This window comes from Haliaeetus albicilla, chromosome 5, assembly GCF_947461875.1.
Source record: "Haliaeetus albicilla chromosome 5, bHalAlb1.1, whole genome shotgun sequence".
NCBI classification, from domain to species: domain Eukaryota; kingdom Metazoa; phylum Chordata; class Aves; order Accipitriformes; family Accipitridae; genus Haliaeetus; species Haliaeetus albicilla.
The window spans coordinates 12,187,645-12,214,141 of record NC_091487.1 but is presented as its reverse complement, the minus strand read 5'-3'; the positions used below and the strand labels follow the sequence as shown (position 1 = coordinate 12,214,141).

The 26,497-nt window shown below is 49.4% G+C and overlaps 1 protein-coding gene across 2 annotated transcripts; it reads left to right on the top strand.

The window, feature by feature from the left end:
• Positions 1-1,185: 1,185 nt before the first annotated feature.
• Positions 1,186-26,496, top strand: EXOC3L4 (exocyst complex component 3 like 4). 2 transcript variants are annotated; one of them, XM_069783394.1, is made up of 12 exons: positions 1,186-1,751; positions 3,331-3,735; positions 7,943-8,594; positions 11,568-11,685; positions 12,744-12,869; positions 14,104-14,204; positions 16,186-16,281; positions 18,466-18,580; positions 20,630-20,752; positions 21,443-21,538; positions 22,583-22,704; positions 24,780-26,496. In XM_069783394.1, exons 2-12 carry the CDS (start codon positions 3,381-3,383, stop codon positions 24,940-24,942), a joined length of 2,067 nt encoding a protein of 688 aa, XP_069639495.1. In that variant the 5' UTR covers positions 1,186-1,751; positions 3,331-3,380; the 3' UTR covers positions 24,943-26,496. The 2 variants fall into 2 exon arrangements, with proteins under 2 accessions (XP_069639495.1, XP_069639494.1); XM_069783393.1 differs by having other exon boundaries at positions 1,365-1,751; positions 21,443-21,595.
• The last annotated feature ends 1 nt before the right edge of the window (position 26,497 follows it).

Below are 26,497 nucleotides of genomic sequence, written 5' to 3'. Positions count from 1 at the left end.
AGATCAGAACCCATCCACATCAGACCTGCCACCTACTCTGGCTGCACCCCAGCCGTAGCAAACGTGTCTGTACACACCAACACCCTGTAAATGCCTGGTGGAGGAGGCAATTACTGACCGGGATGGAAAGAGTTTACCTGGGCTTTGTGTCCAAAGGGGCTTTCCAAACCTCAGCATGTGCCTGAGTAAATAGCTCCTTCCCTTTGTCCCCATTGTCACCCTGCCAGAGTGGCAGAAGCGTTACCCATTGCTGGGTTTTCCCCAGCACAGCAGGGCTGTCTCTGGCTTAAACGTGGCTTTGAAGAGCCCAAGGATGAAAAGCTCAGCACTGGACCACCTGGCTGGGGGAGGCTTCAGGCAGGACTCCCCTTGTACCATGGAGCAGCCCCAAATGATGCTCTGCCAGTCCCATCTCACCATCAGGGCATCTTCCCACCAGTCCACACTGCCACTCTTCCCTGTTTAGTTGACCGTAATTATTCCCAGCCCACACACATTCCATCGCCTGGACACAGAGCCTCTCCCAGCCATAGGTAAGTTACGAACCCCTCTGTTCTCGTCTGCACAGCACAAAGTCCAGATGCCACAGGACTTCATTGCATCAGTCTCTCACTAAACCCTCTGATCTCCCCTATCATGCTGACAGGTGACTAGCTGGCAGGCTTCTAAAGCAAAGAGGTGCATGTTGCCCATGGCACAGTGGCACCTCCTGATTTACCCCTCTTGCTTCAAACAGGGGCCTCAGCCACCTGGAACTGCCCGGTGTGCCCAGTGGGACAGCCTGGCTCACCTCCATCTGGGCACCACACGCTCCCCAGGGTTAAATCACTTACACCACTCAGTTACAAGCCAAGTGACTGTGTTTAATGTTATTTAAACCTTCCAGACCCCTTTTTTGCTCCTGTGCATTGAGTTCCCTTCAAAGTGCCCAAACGCTCCGGGGATGGAGGGATCCAGGGCAAGTATCCACATGGAAATAAGTGCCCCTGGGGCAAAGTGAGGGACGGAGAGGTAAATATATAAATGAATAACCACGAGACACGGCGCTTCCTGTCCCTCACCCACGCCTGGCAATCATTACTGGGACCGAGCTGCCCATGACCTCTGGAAACGGGGCAGAAGGGGGTGAAATGCAGCCATTCTCACACGGCAGCTCTGGGGCTGCTTTTGAACCCCCACACCCAGACACCACAGGGCTTCACCCCACCAGGGCAGGACCAGGTGCCAAAAACCTTCTCCCCCCAGCTGCCCCAGGCTGGCTCAGCCCAGCAGCTCACCATGTTGTCGCGTCTCTGGTTTCACCTCTGTTTGTAAATGATTAACCTTGAATCTTGGAGCTCGTTCAGCATTTCTCCCCAACCTCTTCCTTCTTTTAAATGCCCAGACATACTGAAAATCAAATAGTGCCTGAGTCCCTCCTGGGGAGCAAACAGACAAAGCTGCTGGCGGTCTTGGGCAGGTGGGGACAGGCCTTTTTTTCCACTTCCAACAGCCTTTTTCCAGAAGACTAAGGAGGATGGAGAGCAGCGCCATGCCCAGAGGGACCCCCTTGGCCGGCCCGGGTGTGTGGGACAGTGCTCCAGTCAGCTGAGGTGGGCGAGCTCCCCCAGACCCCTGCCCTGCAGAGCTGCCCACCCACCACCCCATCTCCCCAGGATTTCCTGTGGCACAGAGTTGCTCTCGGTTTCTGTGGATCGCGCCTGTGTTATCCCAGCTCCACTGTGGAGAGGATCAGTTCAGTTGGTACTGGGGTATGTATCCCTTTTTTCCTTGCCCGTGGGCTCCTATTTTATGGTCCTCCTCCCTGGCTCCCTCCACCACACAGCTCACCCCTTTGATCATTGGTGCTGCTCCACTCTGGCCACAGAGCCCCCAAGCAGGGTTTGAGCTAGGGACTCAGCCCCCTTCCTACTGAAATCCCTGGAAAATGGGGTGTCCTCCTCTCCCTCCCACCTTCCATATGGGCTGTTACGGGATGAGCTCCTGAGCAAGGCAGTGAATGATTAAATATTCCCCTGAGAGGGTGTGAAGCAGGGTCTGAGCCCCAACTGTGCGAGCAGCACTGCAAACCCATGGGAAGACGCAGTCCCTGCAGTTTATAGCCCGTGAAATAACCATGCGCAAGGGAGCGAAACAATGACCAAACTCGGACTGAGGAAGGATGAGATCTATTTCCAGAGTCCCAACATGTCTGTTCGCTGCAATCATATTTCAGTCTCTGGCTCCTGTGAGCTGGACAGACCTGAGACAGGCAGTTCCTGGGTGACCTCAAGCAGTAGCTGCTTCTAATGATTTAAACTGATCGCTGAGCTGCCTTGAGCGTGCTGTGGGGAAATGTCACATTTCCCATCCTCAGAGCTCTGCAATGTACAATGTCCCCGTGAGCGGGCCATGTTAGCTGCTGACCGGGTGAGAGCCCTTTGCAAGGGAGGGAAGGCAAAACCTCTGTCTCTTTCCCCTTCCCAAGCACTTGGGCCAGCCCTCGGGGTGGGCAGAGGGGAGCTAGTCTGTCTGAAGCAGGGCAGGAGCCGAGCAAGTGCAGGGAATGTGACTACAGAGCCCAGTAGCACTGACAGGAGCACTTCTGTTGAAATCTGAAATCTCCTGCAGCATCCCCTGCAGCTCACACAGGGGCTTGCTTGGCCCTCGAGATACCCATTCTCAGCACACCAGGATGCAGTGCTCTGAGGCAGGATGAGTGATGTGAACCTTTACTGCATCGTACAGCCTCCTGCGCTGTAACCATGACAATTTGGAGTGTGGAAATTGCTGTGGGTTTGGTGGAAGGGGCTAGAGCAGAGCTTAGCCACCAGCCGGGGACCGCTCACCCCTGGGCCACCTTCTAGCAGCAGCAGCAGCAGCAGGTCAGGGCTTGAGCAGGGCAGAAGCAGCAGCACGACCCGAAGTTGCTGTATCCACATGAGAAAGTGGCAACATCTCAGTGAGACTCAGGAAGGGTTATCATTCCTACGTGGCTGGAAATCCACCTAGAAGAATGGAAAGTAAAACCATATCCTGTTACCAACCAAAATGGTATGTTCACACAGATTTCATTATCTCTGACATTTAGTGATTCCTTGGTGCTGGAGAAGTAGCTGCCATTTGCCTGATTTATGGAGTTAAGTAGAGCTTTCCAGAGCTAAAAGCAGGTCAGCACCTGGTATCTGTGACTAGAGAGATTGTTTCAGTAGCTACAGGCTAGAACAACTTGCTCTGTCCTTGTATTAGGCACAGGAAAGGGATGGGCCAGATGTTCAGTCCAGGACTGACTTTGGACACACAGTAATACCCTGTTATGAACATCTCATCTAATTCTGCTGTTTTATGCAGTTCAGTGATTACTGTCAACCTGTTTGGAAAACTCCTTATTGAAAGACAAGATGAATAGAAATACAGAGTCAGATCCAAGGAGCGTGACCTCAGAACCAGCCTCACTGACTAACAGTGCAGGGGAGGAAAAGATGGAGGTTGCTTCTGAACAAAGCAGCCCAACTTTGCATAGCAGGGACAGTGGGTTCTTTGAAAGAGGTATTAAAACAATGTTAAGCATCCGGAAATCAAAACGAAGTCCGAACAAAGAGAAAGGAAAGGAAGGTACCGGCACTTGGAAAGGAAAACGACTTTCTTTGCGATTCTCCAAGAGCTACGAGGAGAACAAAACCACGATCTGTAATGGTGTGGAGGAGATTAGTGAGAAGATAGAAGCAAAGCCCATTCAAGGAAAGCCTCTTTCAGGTAAGAAGCATAACCACCAGTGTAATTTGCTTGGCAGGATATACATAACCTTCAAGTAATTTACACTTTGCAAGTCTTGCGCCCAACAGAGGTGCTAAAGAACAGGCACCCCATTACGGGGCAGAGACAACTGTCACCCCTTGCACAAACACGTTGGGGCATTACCTGGCCCGGCCTGGGCAGATCACCTGTCACTGAACATGCTGCTGTGTGGCCTCCACCGCGTTAGTTTAAGCATATCAACAACCTACCTATCAACCTATCAGCTCACATATCAGTGGACATATCGCCCCTCAGACATATCAGTCACCAATCTGCTGAGCACAGTTTGGGAACTGCTGGTCTGACAATATCTAGAAGTGCAGTGTGGGCTATTCCTACACTATTGCCTGCATTTTACTTTGGGACAATTTCTGCTCTTCAGCTCTCAGACTGATGGTCGCCAGACTGTACTCTGTAAGTTGCTGCAGGGCCTTGATGGGGAAAAAAGATGGTTTGGATGTGATCTGGTTTGGCACCTCCAACTTGGTTCCTAATCTTAGAGACTGCCTGGTGAATAGACCTCCACAGGTGCTTTGCTCTCTTACACTGAATTCCCATCTATTCTCACAACAGCAGTGCTGCAAGTATTTGTTCAGTTTGTTTTCCTCACACTGGTTATTCTCAAGCATTTTGTCAGCATTATATAGATAGGTCTTAGTCAAATTATAGTAACTACCTTCAGTGTAGCCCTCACCTTTCCGCAAGTGTGGGCAGACTGCAAGGACTTTGATCTTGGTTTGAGCACCGTTCTCCTCCACCTTCTCAAGGCTGAGGTACTACAATGCATGCACCAGGAGATAGACTGAGGTGGGTCAACATGGCTTCACCTTTCCCCAGCCTAAATTTCTAGAAAGAAATTCTTGGTCTACTGCATCGGATGTCATGGGTATCTGTCCTGGTTTCAGCTGGGATAGAGTTAACTGTCTTCCTAGTAGCTGGTACAGTGCTATGTCTTGAGTTCAGTATGCGAAGGATGTTGATAACGCTGATGTTTTCAGTTGTTGCTCAGTAGTGTTTAGACTATAGTCAAGGATTTTTTTCAGCTTCTCATGCCCAGTCAGGGCACAAGAAGTTGTCACAGGACACAGCCAGGGCACCTGACTCAAACTGGCCAACAGTGTCTTCCATACCATGGGACGTCCCATCTAGTTTAGGAACTGGGAAGGGGGGGCGGGGAATTGCCGCTCGGGGACTGGCTGGGTGTCGGTCGGCGGGTGGTGAGCAATTGCCCTGCGCATCATTTGTACATTCCAATCCTTTTATTACTACTGTTGTCATTTTATTAGTGTTATAGTTTATTAGTTATTAGTTTCTTCTTTTCTGTTCTATTAAACCGTTCTTATCTCAACCCACGAGTTTTACTTCTTTTCCCGATTTTCTCCCCCATCCCACTGGATGGGGGGGGGGTGAGTGAGCGGCTGCGTGGTGCTTAGTTGCTGGCTGGGGTTAAACCACGACAGCATCGAAGGGCTGACATTGTCTCACTGCTATAATGTGCTCTACTGTGCCATGAAGTTATTTACTGCTTTGCACTGATACATTGTGAGGTTGGTAAGCTGGATCTGAGCCCATCTCATAAACTTTGCTAGTCTGTTCTCAAAGGGTCTTAGATGAGAAGCAACAGGAAATGTTACCATAAGCCCTTTTCTTCTCCTGCAATAAACAAGCTGAGGAATTGCATGAATAAGGCCCATCCTGTGCCCAATAACTCATGATTGGCCTAGACTAGAACAGCTCTGTCAGAAACACGTCCCATCCTGAGATAAATATGGCAAGCGATGGAGACTCCACCATGTGCACCATTAAGCTGCATAATGGTTAATTGCTTTTCAATTGTCTTCCTTCAACTACCAGCTGGCTGATCTTGTATTGCTAAATTAAAGATCCATTTAGCACCCAATATCACCTCCCTGACTAATTATCCTAGATGGTGATTAAATGGTGTTTTCTCACTTTGATAAACAGAACAGAATGTATTCCTTTAGTCTCTCACTGCAAGCACTTGTGCAAACACAGGTTTTATATTAATTTATCTAGAAGAGACTAAGTTAAGTGGCACAATCTCCCTCCCCTCTGAGTGCAGAAGCAACTGTAGCTCCATATAGGGACTCAAAGCTCCATGCATGCTATGCTGCATCAATAGTTGGGTTATTTGGTGTATTTCCATCTTCATACAGATACTCTCACACTGTACAGACTATTTGGTGCATATGGTATAAAATTTGTGTGCAGACAAGCCCAAGGGCATAAATTATGGGCTATGAACCAGTCCTTCATATCTTCCCTGAGTGCTCTCCAATTTTTCCATATCATTTTATGTGTGTATGTCCCAGAAGCAGTGGCCACACATGCCTAAGTAATACCCTTTCCCTTCTCCTCTTTAATATTTGCCTTATGCCCAGTATCACAGTGGGATCTCCTGTTCAGGGCATCTGTTATGATGCTGGAGATGGTGAGAGCTTCCTGGGGCCTCTCTAAAGCTAACAGTGCTCTTGGATCTCCTCAACACATGGCAAATACTTCTTATGTTACTGGCAAATAGGCAGCAGTTCTTGCACAAGCAAGGCATTGAAAAAGAAATGGGAAACTCAGTAGACCTCAGCCACTTTGGGGGTAACACTATTTGGTGACTTTCCCACAGCCTCAGCCAACACCAGCCAGTATTGGTGCTGAGGCAAAGGAGGTAGGGAAAACCCACGTGAGACCTGAGCACCAGGAGAAAGCACTCACAGGTTTGGATCCCCCTCCAGTGCACACACCTCCCAAAACCATCCAGGGACAGCAGCGCTTGGAAGACAAATGTCACTGGTGAGAGGCAGTGCTGCGTATCTGACTGTAGGTTTACATAGAGGTGGTGAACAGCCAGGTCACCCAACCCTGAACCACCATAGGTGGGTGAACTTCACATTCCTGGCATACTTTGGCGTTCTTCCATTTCCTTCTGCTGGGACCCCGGCACCACCATCCCAGAGACTGTCCTCACTCCCCAGCCAAAGGGTTATCGCAGATTGCAATACCTACAGGGCTGAGAAGCTGTGGCTTCCGGTCCTCCAGAAGTCCCTCTTTTTGTTGAGAGAAGGCTGAGGACCACAAGCAATCACAGAACATCTCCTAAATGTCTGGAATAGCTAAGAGGCCAGCCATGAATGGGCCAGTCTCTGGCTTGCTACCTCAGTCGCTATATCTCAAGGAGTCATCATAACGCAAATCACCAGCGACAACCTCTGTAGTTCGCATTAGCATTTTGCTCAGCCTTCAGAAATGCAAGAGCCAGTTTGGCTGTGACATTAGTTGATCATGTGTCTTAGGAAAACTCGATAATGCACAAAATCAAGACAGGAGGGAAGCCTGGGGTTTGCCCAAGGTTACATCTGAACCGGGAATGTTCCCAAAAACGTATCATCAGGAGCATCCCCAAGCCAGTATCCCACTCCCCCAGGGCCTTGGTATCTCTGGAGGACATGCAGGTGGGTAGGCTGGGGCCAGACACGACCATCCAGTGAGATGTCTGACCTGGGAGCTCAGAAGGCCCAAAGGGGTCTGTCCTGCTGTGCTCCCTCCCACCTCTCCAGCCAGACCCCTGGGCACTCTCCCTGCCTTCTTGGGCAGCACACCGAAATGCTGTTTCAAGCCGGAGATGCCAGAGCTGGGCTGCACCACCATGGCCAATTCAGCAGCAGAGTGTGCTGGGCACTCTGGTATGCTGGGAAACAAGGGTATCTGTGCTAAAGGAAATCCTGCTGGTAAGGTATATCCCAAACTGTCCCTGCTGCAAGTCCCACTTCAGCTCCACACTAACAGAGGGGCAGAGCCAGAGGCAGTTTTATGCAGCCTGAGACCCCAGTGTCCCTCTGCGCAGCCTCATTAGCCGTTGCTTGAGGTTTTCCTGCAGGGCTATAATCAGTTTTTTGGATATCTCCTACCACTGAAACCAGTAGTTTAGAGATGTGGCTCAATTTGCAGTGATTGCATTTCTGTTGCTTTCCTCTCCTGTGTCAAACAGGAGCTGGAGAGACGAGGGGGGTCAGTCTCAGGGGTACTGCTGGGACCTGGCTACTCAGAGCAGCCCTGCAAACCTCCCTGTGAGGCATCTTGTCCTGTTACCAACCTGTCAATCACCTAATGCCTGCTTTGTCCCAACCCCTCCCCCCCATTCTTTCTGCAGTAATGGAAATCAATGAACTTATTCAGAAAAGGCAACTTTTGGAAGCATTTGCAAGCATCAGGTACTTGGAAGATGAGGCTATTGCTGAACGGGATGCTGAGAAATACCAAGATAACCCCCAGGAATTTGTACGGAAATCCAAGGATGTGGATTTGCTTTATAACTCTATCACAAATGCGATCCAGTCCATTGTGGTGGGAACGCTGGAGCATCCCACTGCAGAGGACACTATGCTGACCTCCCTGGTGACTTTAATTGCTTGTGAAGAAGCAGCTCATCCTAACACAGGCAATGCTGCTGGTCCTGGGTTGGACTTGCTTGGCACACCCAGAAAGTGGAGGGAGGAGTGGAGGGAAGCTATCAACAAGAGTGCTAGAAAAAGAGTCCTGAGGATACCCATGGCATCGAAGGAAGAAGAGAGTTCTTGGCTTGATCTCCACTTAGGATTCCTCCAGAAACAACTGAGTGAAGACTTACTGAAAATCAAGTTATCAGTAAAAAAGTGCTATCCAGAGGAGTACCAGGTGTGTGACACGTATGTGGAGGCTTTTCACAAGGCCATTGCCTCACACTTGCAAGATCTCTCCCAGAGACCGCTGGAATTCAATGAGCTCTACACCTTACTCAACTGGGTGGCCAACACCTACCGCAGGTAAGATGCTGCAGTTGCCCCATTGCTTCAGCCTCTTCCAGAGACCAGCAGGGCCACAGCGTGCTTTGAAAGCACCAAGCTATTTTTAGTTTCCTGAGTGAGGAAGAAACACAGTCTCTTCTACAGTAGAGCCAGATAGCCAATCTATTAATAGGTGGGGACAAACGTTTGTAAATAAAACACTTACTGCTTTTCACAGATCTAAATTACCTTGTTTTACACCCCTCTCCCACTTGCTGTTCTCACATGCCAGGAATCTCCTCCTTGCAGCTCTGATAAACCTGCTCCTTTTCTGCAAATATTTTGCAAGGTCCAGCAGCTGCACGGTGACTTTTCCAGGCACAGGGAGGGACCTGTGGGGGAGCCCTGCCTTCTTCCTTTTTAATTAAATCTGTGATGCATTTGGAAACGGGCCACGTTACCCTCCATGTTCAGGGGTCAGAGTTGTCTCAAGGAGATGCCAAGACAACACCATGTGGAATTAGCCACAGTAAAACAAAGGCTCTGGCTCAGACGTGTCCACTAGTTGAATGGGAGGTCCATGTTTTTTAGGACCTCTTAAAGCTCCCTGTAATTCAGGGGTGACTAAAATATTCTAGGAGCTGCATAGACGTATCAAACACCATCCTCAGGGCACCCTCTGCATGTGGGAGTAAAGGCAGGAATTCTGCACAACAACAGTAACAACTGTGATGCTGGACATTGCCTCCTTTTACAGCCAAAGGAGACATCTAAGATAGGCACCTGTAGAAGGTCCAGGCATTGTTTGTCCTCAGTTGTTCACTGGGCTAGACCACAGACCATCATCCCAGCCCCAGAGATCTCCCAGACTAAAACCCAACAGAAATACACAGTGGGGTGGGAAGGAGAAGAGAGGCAACATCCACAGGAGTTGGGTCTGGTAATGAGCATGTAAAAACAGCCATGTCAAAGCAAAATGGTGTCTGCCCCAGTAACTGGTCTCCAGGAATGGCCTGAACCAAGGAAGGGACAAACGCAAACCAGTTGGCACCCTTCAAACAAACAAAAAAGGGAGTGAAGGCAGGAGTAGCGACACTGAGTCAAACAGTGGGCAAAAATGGACAAGGAAAGGGCAGCGGTGGAGCAGGGCAAGCAGCAGCAACACTTGCCCAGAGCACTCCTAGCCTGGGGTAGCTTTGGGGTCAGGATCATTTGTACTGCAGATGGTCTTTGTTTTGAACAGCCCTCAACAGATTTCTTCTGTGAACTTGTCCAGTTGCTCCCAAAACCCCATTTACGGTGTGGTGACTGTGATGACATGTGTGTAACCCCCTCAGCATCATGGCACTGGCTGACCAGCATTATGGCAGGACCGCTATGGGAGTGACACTCCCACCCGTTGTCCTCCTTCACGTGTCTCTGCTGATCTCATCTGGAGGGAAATTCCTGCATGTCCCCAGCCCCTGGGAACTGTACTGCACCCCAACATTGCAGGAGACAGGGGGAGAAACAAGCTTCAGCAGCCTGGTTCTGCACCAAAGTGCCCCCATCATATTTCTCTAACTTGCTGAGAAAGAGCTTATTAAGAGCTTGCAGCGTTTTGGGCACTGCTTGCAATCACCTTGCTGGGATGGGCTGTTTCCATTTGATTTTCTCATTCTCAAAGAACTTCATCCCCTCTTGGGACCCACCCCAAAAAAGAAGAAACTGTCTGACCCAAACTCATTATCGATGCTACAATTCAAACAACTGGGAAAAAAGGAAGAGGGGAATAAGCTCCTCGAGTATACAATTGAGCCAGTCATTTCAGTCATGGCAGAGAGTTTGTATTTAAATCTGTGGTGTCCTTTTAAATGAACAGCAGACTCTTGCAGCAGCTGGGCTGTGCAATGCTCCACACGTGCAGATATACCTCTCTGGGAAATTTGAACACTGACTCCAGGGCACTATCAGCATGCTGAGCTTTTTTTCTGCTGAGCAGTCAGTCACTCTGCACCAGCCTGACCTTGTACAGTGCAATCCTCACTTGGATCCAAACCTAACCGTGGGCTTGACGCTGGTTTGGCAATGGGAACGCTTTTTGGTGGTTGGGCAAATGAGCAGACTGTGTGTAGGACATGGCTGCTGTGTTCCCTGCTAACCAGGTGACTGCTTGCAAAAGTCATCAAGTGCATGAATATTTTCTTCTTTCTGCTCTCCACTTTCATTACCCTGAAAGATGCAATACCTCCACGGTCCATGGCAGATTGCAAGGGTAGCACATTCAATTGTACGGGCTAATAATGGGTTTCTCGCCCCAGAGGGAGAAACACAATCACTCCTTCCCTTTCTCTGCCTCCCCGCTAATCAGCTGGCCTCATTACACCACAGTCCAGAGGAGAGTGAGTGGAAAGTTGCGTGTCAGCTGAGTGCACTTTGGAGTCAGACTCTGTAGCTGCAGGTCCACCCACTGCTTCCATCCGCGGAGGAACCGTGGTGCTGCCATGGCCCGTGTCCCAGGCATGGGAATGCCTTCCAGAGGCTGCCCTGCGCAGAGCAGGACCTGCTCTGCCACCTCCCCTTCCTAGGGATAACGCACAGGGAAAAATAACAGGATGACATAAGCCGTGATGTGACACCGGAGAGGAGCCAGGGAGATCAGCTAACTCCAAAGCAGCACGCTGCTACAGGAATTACCCTGAAAGGCATTTTGCAAGCTTGTAGTCAAATGAATCAGCTTCAGGTTGTTTATTTAAAAAAGTAAATTCTCATAGCACTTTTCATGTCCAAACAACTCAGAAGTCTCATGATTTCTAAGGTGGGCTGGAACCTTAGATCATTTTGATTTTGAATAATTAGGATTTTGAATAGCAAGGAAAGATTTTCTTGTTAAAGCTTGAAAACAAGCATCACAATTTAAGCTTTAAGTATATTTCTCACAGCTTAATAATTATGTAGCTCATGCCACATGAATATTCCATCAGTTTACTCACACTCCGAGGCAACGTAATTTGTTCGTTTGAATCTTTCCAGTGAACTCTTTCTGGGTCACCCCGATCTCAAACCAGAAGTTAAGACAGAAAACCTGTCCCTGCTGTTAACACCAGCTGATTGGGATAAACTGAAAAATGACTACATCGCTTCTGCAAAGGTGAGAGTTTTGTCCTTGTCACCACGTGCCCCCCAGGGAAGGTATGGGAGCCCCAGCCTCCAGGGCAGAGGTCTCGGATGGCTGCATCATGGTTTCTAGCCCCACCAGGTGCTGAGTCCTGCCAGCACCATGCAGAACGGCCTTTAATCAAAAGCAGAAAAGTCCTGAACACCAATTCAGGGACCGAAGCAGGCCATGGGCCCGAACCTGGGTGATCACAGAGCCAAAGGGACTGTACCAGACCCATATAGTATGGCAGAGGCTTACCGAAAGGTCATAGCTGGGCTTCATCAGACTGAATGCATTGCAAAGGTAGACGTAAAGGCATTTTAGCTGCTACTTTCACAACGTGTGATCTCCTCCAGCACATCAGAGGTTTGCTATAGACAGACAACTTTGGGCACGTCCCCGCCAAAGGACCTCCCCATGGTTGAGCTCCTCCTAGGAAGCCCCTTCTGCAGCGGTCTTTCTGCCGTCCTTGGCTGGGACCCTGTGTGAGACTATGTGCTTTCCTGGCTCTTTGCTGGGCTCAGACATCTTCTTGCAAACCATTTCTGAAACAGGGCACTGCTCAAGGTGAGCTCAAGGTACCCAGCTGAAAAAAATCAGTATTGCTCCATTGTGCTGGTGAAGGATCATTTTGTTTCACCAGCAAAAAGATGGATTTATCAGCCAGGACTGAACAATGCTGCCACTTACCTGAGTGGCTGTACCACCAGAAAGGACTGGTTTGATCTTTAATCCTGACCTTGTGCACTACATGTGCTAGAGGACTTTGCAACCAACCAGTCAAACAGCTGGCACTATTGCCCTGCCAAGAGAATGATTCTCCCTTCATTTGAGAGTACCTTGCTCCCACACAGCACAGCTCCTGATTTTTCCCGAAATCCTGTGTAGACCGACAGCGTCTGGAGCAAGACCTTTGACTCTGCCTACCTTTCCGCACCGCACGCATGAGCCTTACACACGTGCTGACAGAGCAAAACACAGCGAGCCGCTTTACTCATGCTTGCTTGTTATCCTGAGCTGCATGTTTCCTTCCTACGTTTAACATTTAGGGGAAAATCAAAAGCTATTTTGGAAACATCCTGCGACTGGAGGTCACAGAGAAGTGGGAGAAGGAAGTTCATCCAGAAGTGAAGGAAAACCTCTACCACTCCTCGGTCTCCTTTGATATTCAAACGGTATTTAATTAGTTGGGGCAAAGTGTGGGGGGCTCTGTGGCTCCAGGGAAACCGGATTGTTACCTTCTGGCATGGAGGTACTGCCTCCTGTGATAATTTATGTTAGTCACGCACTGGCAGAATACATTAGAGCAGAAAATGCCATTTATTACAACTTTTAGCTCTCCCGCTTGCCTTCTAGCTGCAAATTAAACCTGCTGTCAATTGTGTCAGCAACATAATAGGCAACTGATTTTAAAGTCCTTAAATCTCTTTGATTAAAAAGAAGAAAAGAGAGAGGGAGAAAAAGGCAGAAAGAAAACGTTTGTTAGAAAAACCCCTTGGCTGAAAGAGTGACTTTGTCCCGGGGCTGTGGCAGCCACGGAAAGGCCGTAGGCAGTGACAGCCACTCCAATTTAAACACTACAAAAAACAAAAGCTCCTGCTAGCTTTAGGGACTACAGGGTAATAAATCCAGGAGGGGTTTGGATTCATTCTCCTCACTCAAAGGGTTGAGTCATTTCAATTAAATAATACCAAAAAAAAGAGAGGGAGAGAAAAAGAAAGAAAATCAAAGAGTTTTGCCTGCCGCCGTGACTCTTTTTCCATAGAGGAATATTACATGCTGTGTGATCACCGGGAAGGAAGGTCTGAATGGGATGAGCAGATGGGTAGGATGCCTCAAGAAGCGCCAGAGCGGGACAGCAGCCTGCCTCACTCCGGGGTTGTGGGAATGGGAATTAGGGAGAAGTCCCAGTGCAAGCAAGATTTCGGGGTGATGGCCGACCCTCTGTGTGGCCCCGATGTCACTCCTGGGGAGGGGGCTTCTGTGAGCCCCCAGGGATGGTGCTTATAGCCACCCTCACCATGAGGACAGGGGGACAGATCAGCTCCTCTTGGACATGGGGTTGGGGATTGACGTCTCCAGCAAATCACCCCAAAAGAGGAGGATGGCACCAGGGCAGCTCGGGGCTCCAGTCAACACTGCGTCTAACTCACGCTCAGACAGCGGAAGGACACTGGGCCTTTAGGGATGAATGATTATGCCACAAATCAGTTTGTGCCTCTTGGCCCATTCTGGATTATTATTTTTAAAACTGCCAGAGAATAATCAAAACCACCTGGCAACAAGTCAGCTGTTTCCTCCTTTGCTAGGCGAGTCATTTTTATCAACTAAAGCTGCATAAGAACCTTGTGAAGGATGTTTCGCCTGTGCTTGTCCCATTCACTGGAGTTTTTTTGTGCCCTTTTCTAGATCATCGGGGAGCACACAAAGATATCTGGAGCAATCAGTAGAAGCCTGGAAATGAAAATGCTTGAGCTGTGCCTGGCAGAGCTGCATGAATTCATACCAAGGTCATTGCCGCTCTGGGCAGCGTATTCCTTCCAGATGAGTCCCACATTGGTAAAAAAGCAGGGAAAAGGTCCATGCAGTGGGCCAGACCTGGCACTGAGCAGGCACAGGCCTGCTCCTAGGAGAATTAGAGATCACAATGAGCCCAGTAATGAGCAAGCTGCAAAACAACTTGGAGGGAGTCATAAATAGACCCAGATGGGACTCTTGCAAGTCCCAAAATCTGAGGTCAGAGCTCCAGGAAGGAGCTGCTGCCTGGAAAGGGATGGGACCACTGTGGTCCCATCCATCTGGGACCATTGTGGTATTGGATGCTGGTTGCTTGCAGCTGCAGCCATGGGCAAGCAGCAGTTATGGACCCCCAGACCCAGACCCTGCTTGCCCAAAACATCATCTATGTGTCCCAGGGTGAGTCCTGCCAAGAGGGTTTTCTTCTGCATGCTGTGGCTGTGGGCATAGAAATGGCTGATGGGACCCTCTCTGTTACACCCGGGCAAAACATATAGCTGGGCTGTCTTCTGAGTCTTTCTAAAATGTACCCGTTGTCCAAAGGACACAGGACCCTGCACCTTTGCTGAAATGACAGTTTTCTGCTTGGTAGTCCCCGAGTTATGGCCTCAGCTCTTACCCCCTCTGACATGCTTTGGGAATGCTCCAGGGAAGGTTTTTGGCTCGCAGAGGGTCCCGGCACAGCAACACGCTGTCTGACCTCTCCAGTGGGGCTGTGTTTTGGGGGGTTCGTGGCCGCTTGCCAGAGCAGCAATCTACAGAACAGAAAGGCTGTGCGGCATGAATCAACTCTGAACAAGATTAAAAATAATTTCGCATTAACCTTTGAAGTTTCCCACCTCTGGCAGGCGCTGCTTGGAGAGTTTGCTAGTAGACGTTTTGCAGGAGTGAGGGTAAGGAGCCCGAGCACTCCTTTCTTAGACTGTGAACCCAGGGCATGGCAGGTGTCCAAAGTGTGCTAAAGGCAATGTTTCCCTTCTAAACCCTCAGCCAGCAGTCCACGCTTGTCTCCCATACCCTGAGTGAGCAGGGGTTTTGGCTATTACCAGCTATTTGGCTTTGAAGTCTGCCTGGGTTTTGAAGGAGAAACGCAGTACTAAAGTTCTGTTCTTTATTTTTTTCCTTTTTTCACCCTTTTTTTCTTTGTTCTTTTTTCTTTTTTCTCTTTTTCTTTATGCTTTTTCTTTCCTTTTTTCTTTGTTCTGTTTTTAAATTATTTTTTCTTTTTTTCCTTTTCTTTTTTTTTAAAACAAAATTGGTGTAAAATGCAAGCCAGGGCAGCAAGGGTTCCCAGATGAAAGGGTCACTGAAACTTAAGCTTTTTCTTAAACAAACCTGAGATGCAAGCAGCTGAGGCTGGCCTGAGCAGGTTCCTTTACCCTGACAAAGAATGGGACCATCAGGCAAAACCTGCCTGAGCATGCAGCCTCCTGCCAGCAGTGCAGGTCTGGGTGTAGAACAGCTGTCAAAACCCTAAAAGATGTGCTACACAGAAAACAGCTACCTAACACACCATGCTAGGATTACAGGGGGAAAATGCCGCCCCGTTCCTATTCACCTTCTGTTGTAAAATCAGCCCTAAGGTAAATCTTCTCCTTGTGTGCTTAAGAGGACACATATTATATTGCCCCAAAAGCCAGAGAAATGAAGGACCAGACTGATGACCCTGAGCACCACAGACACAATTAATCTGTCGTTGTGAGGTAAAGTCAGAGATTTGGCGTGCTGAGATCCCTGGCATCTCTCCAAAAGTGCTGTGTGCCCGCTCTGGTGAGTGTACCCTAAACCCATAATTATCTACCATCTATTCCCCACCAATGCACATGCATGTTATGACAGCTGGAAAAAAACACGTCCGCATACAGAGGGGGCAGTTTGGGTCAGCCACCGGTGTCTCCTGACATTGCCGTGCACGCAGCTGAGCCATCCTCCGTACCCCCACCGTGAGCATTACCTGTGTGTCTTCTCCCGCAGGTTTGGGGAGGAGTTCGTCGTGTGGAGCACTGCCCGGGACAGCCCCATCTTTGCGCCCTATTTCGTTGCCTACGTCAACAGCTTCCACGACCTGGTGTAAGTCCGCTCTCCCTGAGCAGAGCTGCCGCGTTGCTGGGGTCTGGGAGGGTGGCAGTGCCCGGAAAGGAAAGACCAAGGTCTCCTTGGGGTGCACCACTGGGTGCTCAGCTCCAGCCCTTCCTCACCTCGCAGGGGGCTGTTCCCCAATAGATGCAGATAAAAGTCACAAGGGTGAAGAGGCAGAAGCAGGGTTGGACCCAGTGCTTGCGTGAAAGCTTTAAACTCATTTTTCAGCCCATCTTTTTCAGCCTCAGAGGAGGGGGTTTTTTTCATTTTTTGTCCTGGAGGCTAGCAGTATAAACCCAGCAACATGGTTTGAAGGCTGCTTTTGGCACCGGGCTGGAGGAAACTCTGTGAAAGCACTCAACCTGCAAATAAACCCCTGCCATCGCTGCTGGCAGCAGGAACTTCTAGGGCTTTGCTTGTGTTATGAATTAGTTATTTAAAGCCATCCGTTGAAAAGGCCCCTGATGAACAGGTATGCCCACCAGCTCTGACTATCAGAGTGCTTCCAGGAGAGGGACACTCTCCCTGTAAGCAGGATGGTGCCAGTCAGTGCGTGTCCCAGGGTCTGTCCATCAGCCCAGTGCCGTGGCACAGGACGACCTTGCAGGTGCCACCGCGCAGCCGCCGGCGCAGCCACCGGCGCAGCCGCTGCAGCCCTCCTGTGCCAGTGCCCCGGGGAACCGAGGCTGTTCGTACAGCACCAGTCCCGGGGGGACGGTCTGCGGCCACGCGGGGACACGGTCCACCGGGGCCCAGGGGCTCTTCAGCATCTGGGGTCATCCCTGCCGTGCAGATGCGGTGCTTCGGAGGCCAACCGACACGGCGTCAACGCCTGGGGTCTGGCCACCAAAAAGCTTGGGTTGTTATCTCCAGCCCACGCCGCTGCATCGCTGCCTGGCCCGGCCTGCGGCGGGGATGCTCTATGCCAAATATTATTCAGGGGCTGCAGAGGATTTCGCGTTGCAGTGTCTCACAGGAGCCGACGGCTCCAGCCGCAGTGAGCACTACCGTCGGCAAGTCTCTAGATGGCACGGTCTCTCCAGCAATGCTAACCTCGCCGAGGAGCTGGCTTTCTCTGCCTCCTCCTGCCCCTGCGGAAAATGGCTCTGCCATTCCCTGCTGGGGACTGGAGAGGTGGGGAAGGGGGAAGCCAGCCCCAGGCAGGGACCTGGCAGGCGTTTGGGTGGTGGGTTGGCTCCGCGGGGTTTATTCCTGAGTCGGGTTAAGTATTCGTCAGCGTGGGGTGATGAGTTGCTGGGCAGAGGTAGGTGACCTAACAGCATGGTTTTGTGGATGCTGGAACCAGATTTCAGGTGTTCAGCAGGAGTTATGGACCTGACCCCCCAGCCTGGGGCAAGAGGGATACTCTTAGGTGTTTTGTAGTCCTGCCTGGGCAGCCTCAGACATATAAACTAGCTACCAGGCAGCGGCAGGAACCCGCCGTGCTCTGTGGTCACAGCAGTGGATGTGGCACGTCCAGGGATGCTCGGGGACCACTAGCATTTTGGCGGTGCTGCCTCAGTTCCCCCCGGAGAGTGTTTCAGCAGGGCAGGGATGGAAAGTGAGAAGAAAGCCGGGAGCTCACAACGGCCCCAAAACCTGCACATACTGCTGGGGATTTCATTAACCCCTCAGAAGCTGTGTTTTCATCCTCATCAGTGTGAAACCTTGCAGAAGTACACACGGTCCCTAGGAAATTCCACAGGTTTCCACTGCTGAGAGACGCTGCATGGAGTGAGTTAGCCAGGCTCTGGGGGAGGAAGGGTCAGCAGCTTTCCCTTCTCTGGCTTTATTATTTATTTCTCTCTTACCCCATAAGCTCCTCTGTGCTCTCTCAGACACCTGGCCATCATTTAGCAGAAGTGTTGCTCAAGTGAAAAAGTAACCAGCCTACGCAACCGCTCTGCATGATTGAATTGTCCCACCTGATGACGAAATAGGTGTTTTTTTAGGCACAGTTACTCATTTGTGATTAATTTTCAGTGTACAGGATTGTGCAAAAAGAGTTCTTACTTTGACCCATTAAGTGTTTCCAAGAGGAAGTACTAGATGTGCAAATTTATTTAAAAATAATGCCCAAGATGCCAATCTGGATAAAATGCTTAGGACAGTGTAATAGTTTACATTTTAACATTAACCTGTTGGTGGTCTCTCTCTCTCTCTCTCTCTCTCTAGGTCAGGGTTAGAAACAGTGTTTAAAGTCAACACTGAGGAACTGCAGAAGATTTTGGCAGCTCTGACAAGGAACTTCACAAATACTTTTTTAAATAAATTAAGAACAAAAGCGCAGGTAAGAGGATCTTGGCCACATTAGTTCCTAAATATAAGGGGTATGTGCAGGACCACTGCAGCAGCTGAGGGCCATTGCACTTCCCTTGTCTGGCCAACTAGACCTCATTTTGGCAGCGCATGACATTATGGTCCCTCCAAAATGCATTTTGCCTAACATTCACAGAAATCCTCCTTAATCCAAAGTGACACTTCCAGCATCCTGGGAGTTTTTTACTATGAGCAATGATACATTTGTCAAGCTGTTTAACTTTAGTACAATGGCAACTAAAAAAAAGGGTGGCTTCCAGCATCTCAGGCAAAGCAGTCAGGGAAACCTTATCCATAGTGAAGCACCGGGGAAGTCAGCTGGACACCACCAGTGGGACATTTTTCCTTCTATCCCAACATTTGGATTTTTCAGGACTTTGATTTACTTATTTGTAGATCTGCGATCACAGTCTGTTATCAACCTCTTCAGACAGGAGAGAATTCATCCTGGCAGAGGTGATTTTTCCAGGCTGTTTCCATGGTGAAGAAAAACTGATTCTTTCAGTGTGAGGATGCTAAAGCTCTGGTGTCAGCTGATAAAGCTCTGATATCAGCTTAACTTAAGTTAAGAGGCCTATAAGGCAACATGCTGCAACGCAGTTTGTGCTTCCCAGCTCTGCTCTGAGCCAGTTGGGGCTCCACTAGCCCTAGCTGGTACAACACAAGAAATGGGGGAAATTAAGCTTTGGTGCCACCCCTTTTCACTCATCCTAATTCACTTTTTAAATCACCAAGCATAACTTTCAGAAACCAAGACAGTCACGCAACTGCTCCAATCTAAGCCAAGCCCGCCTGGCCAAGGGGACTTTCCAGTGACTGCAGAGCATGTCTCAGAGCCTAAGTAAGTGGCAGGCAAGGAAGGAGTCAAGCCAAGGCATTGAGCAAGAGACCCGAAATGCCGTGAGAACTGAGAGCAGCCAAGGCAAAGCATTTCTAAACAGCCCGCCAGCAGGCTGGGAGCACAGCAGGAGGGCACAAGTGGGGGAAATAATTGGGAAGGAGGTTGCCAGGAGCCTAAAGACAGAGATCCTGAGAGCTAAGAGGAGAAAAGTACAAAGGGGATGTGTCAAAGAAGGGATATTTTGAATTTGACCCTTAGGGGAGTCTCTTCCAGGTGCCACCAGAAGCCTTTAGCAGATATTGCTGTGTTTCTATGTGGAGGCACGTTAGCTCTAGGGACCTGGCAAGGGAAACAGCCCACTGGGGACACTTCGTCAGAGCACCTTGAACGCAGGGCAGATGTGAAATGGTGCCATCACTCCCATGTCATCAGTGACCATGAGGCATCAAGTCAGGGATGTTCCCAGCTGCTATTCCCCCCCACCACATCAGAGCAATGAGCAGAAGGAAAATCCCAGTGAGATTTTGTGCAGACACATGGGTCTGGAGGGAGTAGAGACAGCCCCCTGCAAGTGCTGTGAGCAAGAGGAGCTTGATTTCTGTGTGGAGAAGACTGGAGGGGTGATGGATTACTGGGCTGATTTCCAACAGATTTACTACCAAGTGACTTGTCATGGCCATAGCTGGTGCAAACCCATTTAACACTAGCATACCTGGTTGCATACCACAGCCTGTTCTAGCCATGCCCGAGTTTCATCTGATTAACATTCACATCTGTTTCTTCATCGATACAGTAGGGATACAAATTTATTTACCTAAAGAAATACAGCTGGTGGATTAGAAGGTGGTACAGAGCAAGGAGATGAGGTGTCCCAAGTAAGCCTTTAATGCCAAAGCATCTCCTGCTCAGGGAGTGATGCTTCTCCTGTCTGCACTGGGGTGCCTACCCAGAAAGGGAAGGTGTGGGTCTGAATTCCATGGGGTGGAGAGAGAAACCCAGCCTGCTCTGTGCCCCTGGTGCCTAATTCCTGGTGAGTCTTCACGCAGAGTGGGTGCGCAGTCGGTGCTCTGTGCTTTTTGGTTCAAGGCCCCCGAGCAGGCTTACAGCTGGGTGCCTTCAGCTAGTGCATCAGCTAGTCTGAATATTACTGGTGCCACCAGTGAGTTGGTCTTTTTTCAGCCACTCCTTAAGAAAATCCTCACCAAGGACTGGATTTTGGCGACGGAAAGGCCAGACTCGCTGGCGTTGGCAGTCTCGCAGTTCTCCAAGCACCTGCAGCACATGAGGGAGCCCATGGGGCAGGTAGGCGGCTGGTCCCATGCCCGGGTGCAGTGATGCTGGGGGGGTCCCACTGTCATTTGCAGGCTGTGGTCCGATCTGCAGACTCCTTTCCAGTGTCGGGGGGTGTTTATAATTGTGGGGACTGTTCATGTGGGGGAGTTCAGCTACTACCATACTTACACGTGAGCATAAGCAACATCTTCCCTTTCTGTAGTTTAAATACAGGAACTGATTTCTTTAAAGAGGAATAAAAAGCTCTGGTGAACGTTACCACTGAACATTATAATTCCATGAGTCATAGGCTTATGTGCTCCTTTCACATCTATGTAGTTTTGAAATAAATGGGGAGGTGACAACAGCTTTATATTTAAAATTTGCAAGCACCATCAAAACCTACTTTTAAAACAATCCTAAATATTGCCCTTTGCTACTGAGGACCCAAACTGCCAACACAATATTATGGGCTATTTCAGGGTATTTCCATGGCATTCCCTTGGGCACTGCCATTGCTGTCTGCTGGAGCAAGGGGCTGCCAGCTCCCTTCGGCAGGGCTGGCCTGGGCAGCGTGTGCTGATGGTGTGCTGCCTTCGTGTACCTCTTCCACACCCTTGGCTGCTGCTAAAGACTGAAAGGCTTCCCCTGCCTTATCTCACTGCTGTGGCCTTGCATGGGAACCACAGAAAAACCACGAGGCTTGATTTTTTTAAACAGGAGCTCCTACGTGATATTCATAAGTACGTGGTGAGGGAATACATCATGCAGGTCATCAAACCCAGACGGAAAATGAATGCGGAGACACAGCAGCAAGTGAGTGAAAAGATGAACCAGGAAGCCAGAATCCTTAATAATACACTCATTGATCAGGTATGTTAGTTCCCTCCTGGCATCCCCTGACTTCCCTGTTCCCAGAGGTGCAATATCCCTGTGCTTGGCTTCCCGGGGACTGAGGCGGCAGGCTCTCAAGGAGGGCAAGCCTCAAGAAATGTAAAAATGCCTAAAAGAGAGCAGGCGAGGTGGTTACTGCAGGTTCATGGTGTGGACTTCCAGCCCCGCGGCCACTCTGCACTAGCGGCTTGTGCGTGCTCAGCTGGCAGCTCTCCGATTGCAGCGCAGGGTGTTTTAACACACTTCGAGGTGCACGGGCACTTTGCGTAGGATGGTTTGTGTGCTGTAGGATCGCACTCATCCCGTGGCAGCTTCCTGCTGGGTGTGTTCCCTTGGGCCATGGGATGCACCTTGTCTCCGAAGGATCCCTACCCTGAGTACAGCTCAGGGGGATGAATCCGTCGAGAAGGTCCATCCAGGCACACAGTCTGCAGACAGGAGGGTGATGGGGAGAAAATTGTGGCTGTTGGTGTGTTTTGTGACTAGGCAACATCAGCCTGGGATTCTCAGGGAAGCCGAAGTCGAATTAATTGGATTTTGCAGAAAGTCAGGTGTCCGGGGCACCAAGTCCCACTGAGGCAGATCCCTCTCAGAAATGAAGCACATGAAACTATCAGGCGCCAGGAGGTGAAGTCTCTGGCATCCGCTGCCGTGCCAGACTACAACCACAACGCCCTGCTCAGGGTCTGGCTAGCTGGGGTGCTCATGAGCATCGGGGAGCACGGAGTCAGGCCCCAGCAGAGCTCCCGGGGGTACGTTGCCATCGCCGCCCAGCGCTGCCTCGGCCAGCATCCTGGTGCCCCCCAGCAGCACGCTGCCCACCCGAGGGCAGCCTGTCCAGCCTGCAGCAGTACTGTCTTACACCAGTAAAAGCATCCTGCTGCTGTGCTCTGCACTGCAGGTAAAAAGGCACTTTGCAGGTGCTGTGCTCCCCCCTGACATCCCTGTATGCCTCCTTGTTTGCAGGGCTCTGACTCTGACTGGCTTCTTCCCGCCATACACCACATTGCCAATATAATTGGGGAGAAGAAAAAAGACAGGATCAAGGAGTACGTCAAGGAGCTGTGTCAGGATTATCCGGATATCAGGTACATGAAATGGCAGATGCCAGAACTGCTGGGCTCCATCCCAAACAGCACGAGCTCGCCCCGTGCCTTGGCCAAGCTCTTCAGCTTCTCTTCTCTGCTAGTAGCTACATGTTAGAGGTGCCAGCAACAGGGGGAATCCCGCCTTATTTTTCTTTCTCTATGACTGTATCCTTTCTCTTTTTTCCCCTTTCTGCTGGGTCTTATAATGCACACAAGTTACCTCAAAAGCATTTTCATTTTAGAATAGAATAGAATAGAATAGAATAGAATAGAAAGAAAAGAATAGAATATTTCAGTTGGAAAAGGCCTACAACAATCATCTAGTCCAACTGCCTGACCACTTCAGGGCTGACCAGAAGTTAAAGCATGTTGTCAATTGTCCAAATGCCACTTAAACACTGACAGGCTTGGGGCATCGACCACCTCTCTAGGAAGCCTGTTCCAGTGTTTGACCACCCTCTTGGTGAAGAAATGCTTCCTAATGTCCAGTCTAAAGCTCCCCTGACACAGCTTTGAACCATTCCCTTGCATCCTATCACTGGATACCATTTTATTTCTCCAGATGAACCTTGTTTCACTGTAAAGCTCCAGGTTGCTTTTCAGTTCATTACCAGTATTAGCCCAGCTTGCCAATTTACAGGCTCCAGCTTTGGAGCAAATAGTTTGTCTCCTGTTCCCAGGCTCAGTCCTCAAAGTGCAGCACACATTGACACAGTGCAGCTACAGTTTCTGAAAGGCCCTCAACACAACCACTACATTTTGGAAGAAATTACAAATTCTTTCTTTTGTACTTTCCATTTGCTGTTCCAAAGCAGCATCTACAAAATTTAAGGCTACTGGAAACGTAAACAAACAAAGTGACTAGCTCTGTCTATGACTAGGCAGCTGCATATCAGAAGTTACCTCCTCTGCTACAGCTCTTCTACCAGCTATTGAGGAGGAGTATCAGTGGTACAGCTTGCAAAAAAATTCCATTTCATCAGAGTCATTTCAGAAAAGGACTAAAGGTTTTTGCACTGGGTTACACAGTTCCTGCTGGATAACAGTTATACAATCAAAATAAACCATAAATTTAACAAATTGCTCAGAACACTGAAGTGGACCCTCAAATATTCAGAAAAAAATGACATTAAGTATATTTTCTTCTCCCCAAAACTAAGGCTCAAAATTTTTCATAAGTATATTTAACTTAAGTGGGTCAGTTATGCTTCAAGCTTATCTGTGTGGAGAAATTCAAACATGGACTTGAAAAAGAATAATTGTTCTGGAGTCATTTCCTAGGTGAACACATGTATCCTACAAAAAAAAAAAAAAAAGCCTTAATCCCAGTGGCCAGACCAAGCTGATGAAGGAGGCAGTGCCTGTTCTGGGAAGGATGGGAGAGGTAAATAATGACTAGTCAGGCTTAGCTACTTGAAGGCAATTTTCCGGGCAGAAAAGCCATTTACAAGGCTATGATTTGTGGTACTTTTTCATCATTAGCCTTAGACCCAAGCCAGGTCCTCTTGGTTGATCTGTTTCCTGGCTTTCCGTTATTAAGTAATACTATTTTTAACAATTAAGTTTGGGAAATAAGGCAGAACCTGCTGGACCTGCATTGCTTCCTGTTCAGGTCTCTGTTAATTCTTCCCCTGAGCTCTCGGAGATGTTGCTGAATTTGTATATATCAAGATTACTGGAACAGGATATGTTTCCAAGTTGGCTTTCCCAGCTCTAATCTAATTAATGCCTGTCAGCTTCCTAAATATTAGCACTTCTATTACTCAACTCAAAATAATCATTAAATAAAAGGTCTGCAGCCTCTCAGGAAAACTTGCAAAAGACATCACGTGTGTGTGGAGAGGGAGGAGGAAATTCCCCAAAGCACCAGCAGCAGGAGTGTGTCCCACCAGCGCAGAGTGTTAGGAGCTGATGCTCGCTGGCTCGGTACCTCCGGCGGCTGCAGACCCCCGTCCTGGTGGCTCCTCCAGCGCTTTGCCGTGGCCTCGCTCCGCCTCCGGCATGGTTGTTGGTTGCTTACCTCTGGGCTGGTTTTTCTTGCCAGGACTGAGCGAGGTCTTGTTTGGTTTCTGCAGGAAGGAGCACGTCCTGGCAGTCCTCGCGCTCCGGGGGCTGGGGCGCGCCAGGAGAGCGGCAATTTTCCGGCAAGGCTACCATGTGTTGGAGAGCCCTGACGGTAGGGAGGACAGCACGCTCTTCGCTGAAATTGATGCCCCGGTGTCCATCAGCTGCTTCTAAAACAGAACCGAAACAGCAGCCAGCATCTTCCCTCCTCCTACGCTGCCTCTACGGAACGATCCAAAATCTGCTACCCCACCTCGCTCCTCTGCAAACAAAACTTTTTGACGGCCATGAGAAAAGAAGTAGTTTTCTGAACTTGCTAGCCCGAGTTCAGAAACCAAAGGCAACAGACGTGCCAAGACACTGACCTCCTGCAAGAGCTCCTGGGCAGCAACTCCAGGCACTGTGTCCACCCTGTGTTCAATACAGATTTTATTGCTAGGAGGCTGCTCTGTTGTTTGGTCCAAGTTTGAGTCTCTTTTCAGAGAACAGGAGAAAACCAAAAGGAGTTCACTCAGAGCTATATTAAGGCTTGGACCGTGCACTGCATAATTATACAGCAGCAGAGCAAGAGCCTCCTTCATAATTAGTGTCCCTGAGCAACTGAGGGGCAGAGCTTGGGCAGGGATGTGGTAGTGCCCAAGTCTTATTTCCTCCCCTGTGAACCAGCTGGCTGAGCTGGCATGACACAAGGTTGGTGACATTGTGACCTGATGCCACAAACCACTACCTGCCCAAGGAGGAAAACCTTGGAGGGTAACCAAACCCCACAGCTGGGCTGCGTAGCGCATGGACCACTCTGCACTCCAGGACGGACCCTGTGGCCCTTCTGGTGTTTCAGCAGATTTTCCTCATTCATGGGCTGCCTTGCAAAACTCCTGTTGGACTGAAGACCTGTTCATGCCATCACAGCCTCTCTGTGTGGGCAGACATGTCTGGATCGGACATGCCATGTGGAGGGAGGCTCCGAGTCCTCCTTGCCCTGGGGAAAAGGGCCACCATGCCCCTAGTCCATTTTCTTGTATGTTCAAACATATTTTAACAAATCTGGTACAATCTGACCACAGCATGAAACCTAATGTGAGGTGGACAGGCACAGTGCTACAGATCAGATCCTCATCTGGTGTAAACCAGCATCACCCCATTGATGGACATGGAACACCACCGGTTTAACTCCTTGAGGGATTGAAAGCGTTACATCCAGCATCTGCAGGGGACACTAAAAGAGACATCCAGCAGCCTACGGCCGTACAAATCTGATTTTATTTAATCCAATTTATCCTTTAGGTTGCCCTCTGCAGGAATTAATCCAAGACTCTGTACGGAGACATGTTTATGATCTATCAATTAATGTGATAAATGTGGACATGGCATAGCCTTGAACACTAATTTGTCTGCTGCAGAGCTTAGAGCATCAGTAGTGAGCATCTTTCGTTTCTTTTGCTCTGGTTTGCACCAGTATAAATTTCAGCCCGGGTGAGCAGCAGGTGCTGGTGACAAGCCAAGGGAGCTGTTCTGATGGATAAGAAATACAGAGTGCACCTTTAATTCACAATCATTGTAAGAAAATTTTTCTAAGGTAGACTTGCTACCTCCACAGTCAAGATAAGTGTTTTTCTAAAGATGGCTTCGAAATATTGGGTATAAATTGAAAGCTTGAGGCAGGAAATCCTGGGAGGAATTTTCTGCCCTGCATCATTCTTCAATACAGCTCATGACAATTCCTGCAAAT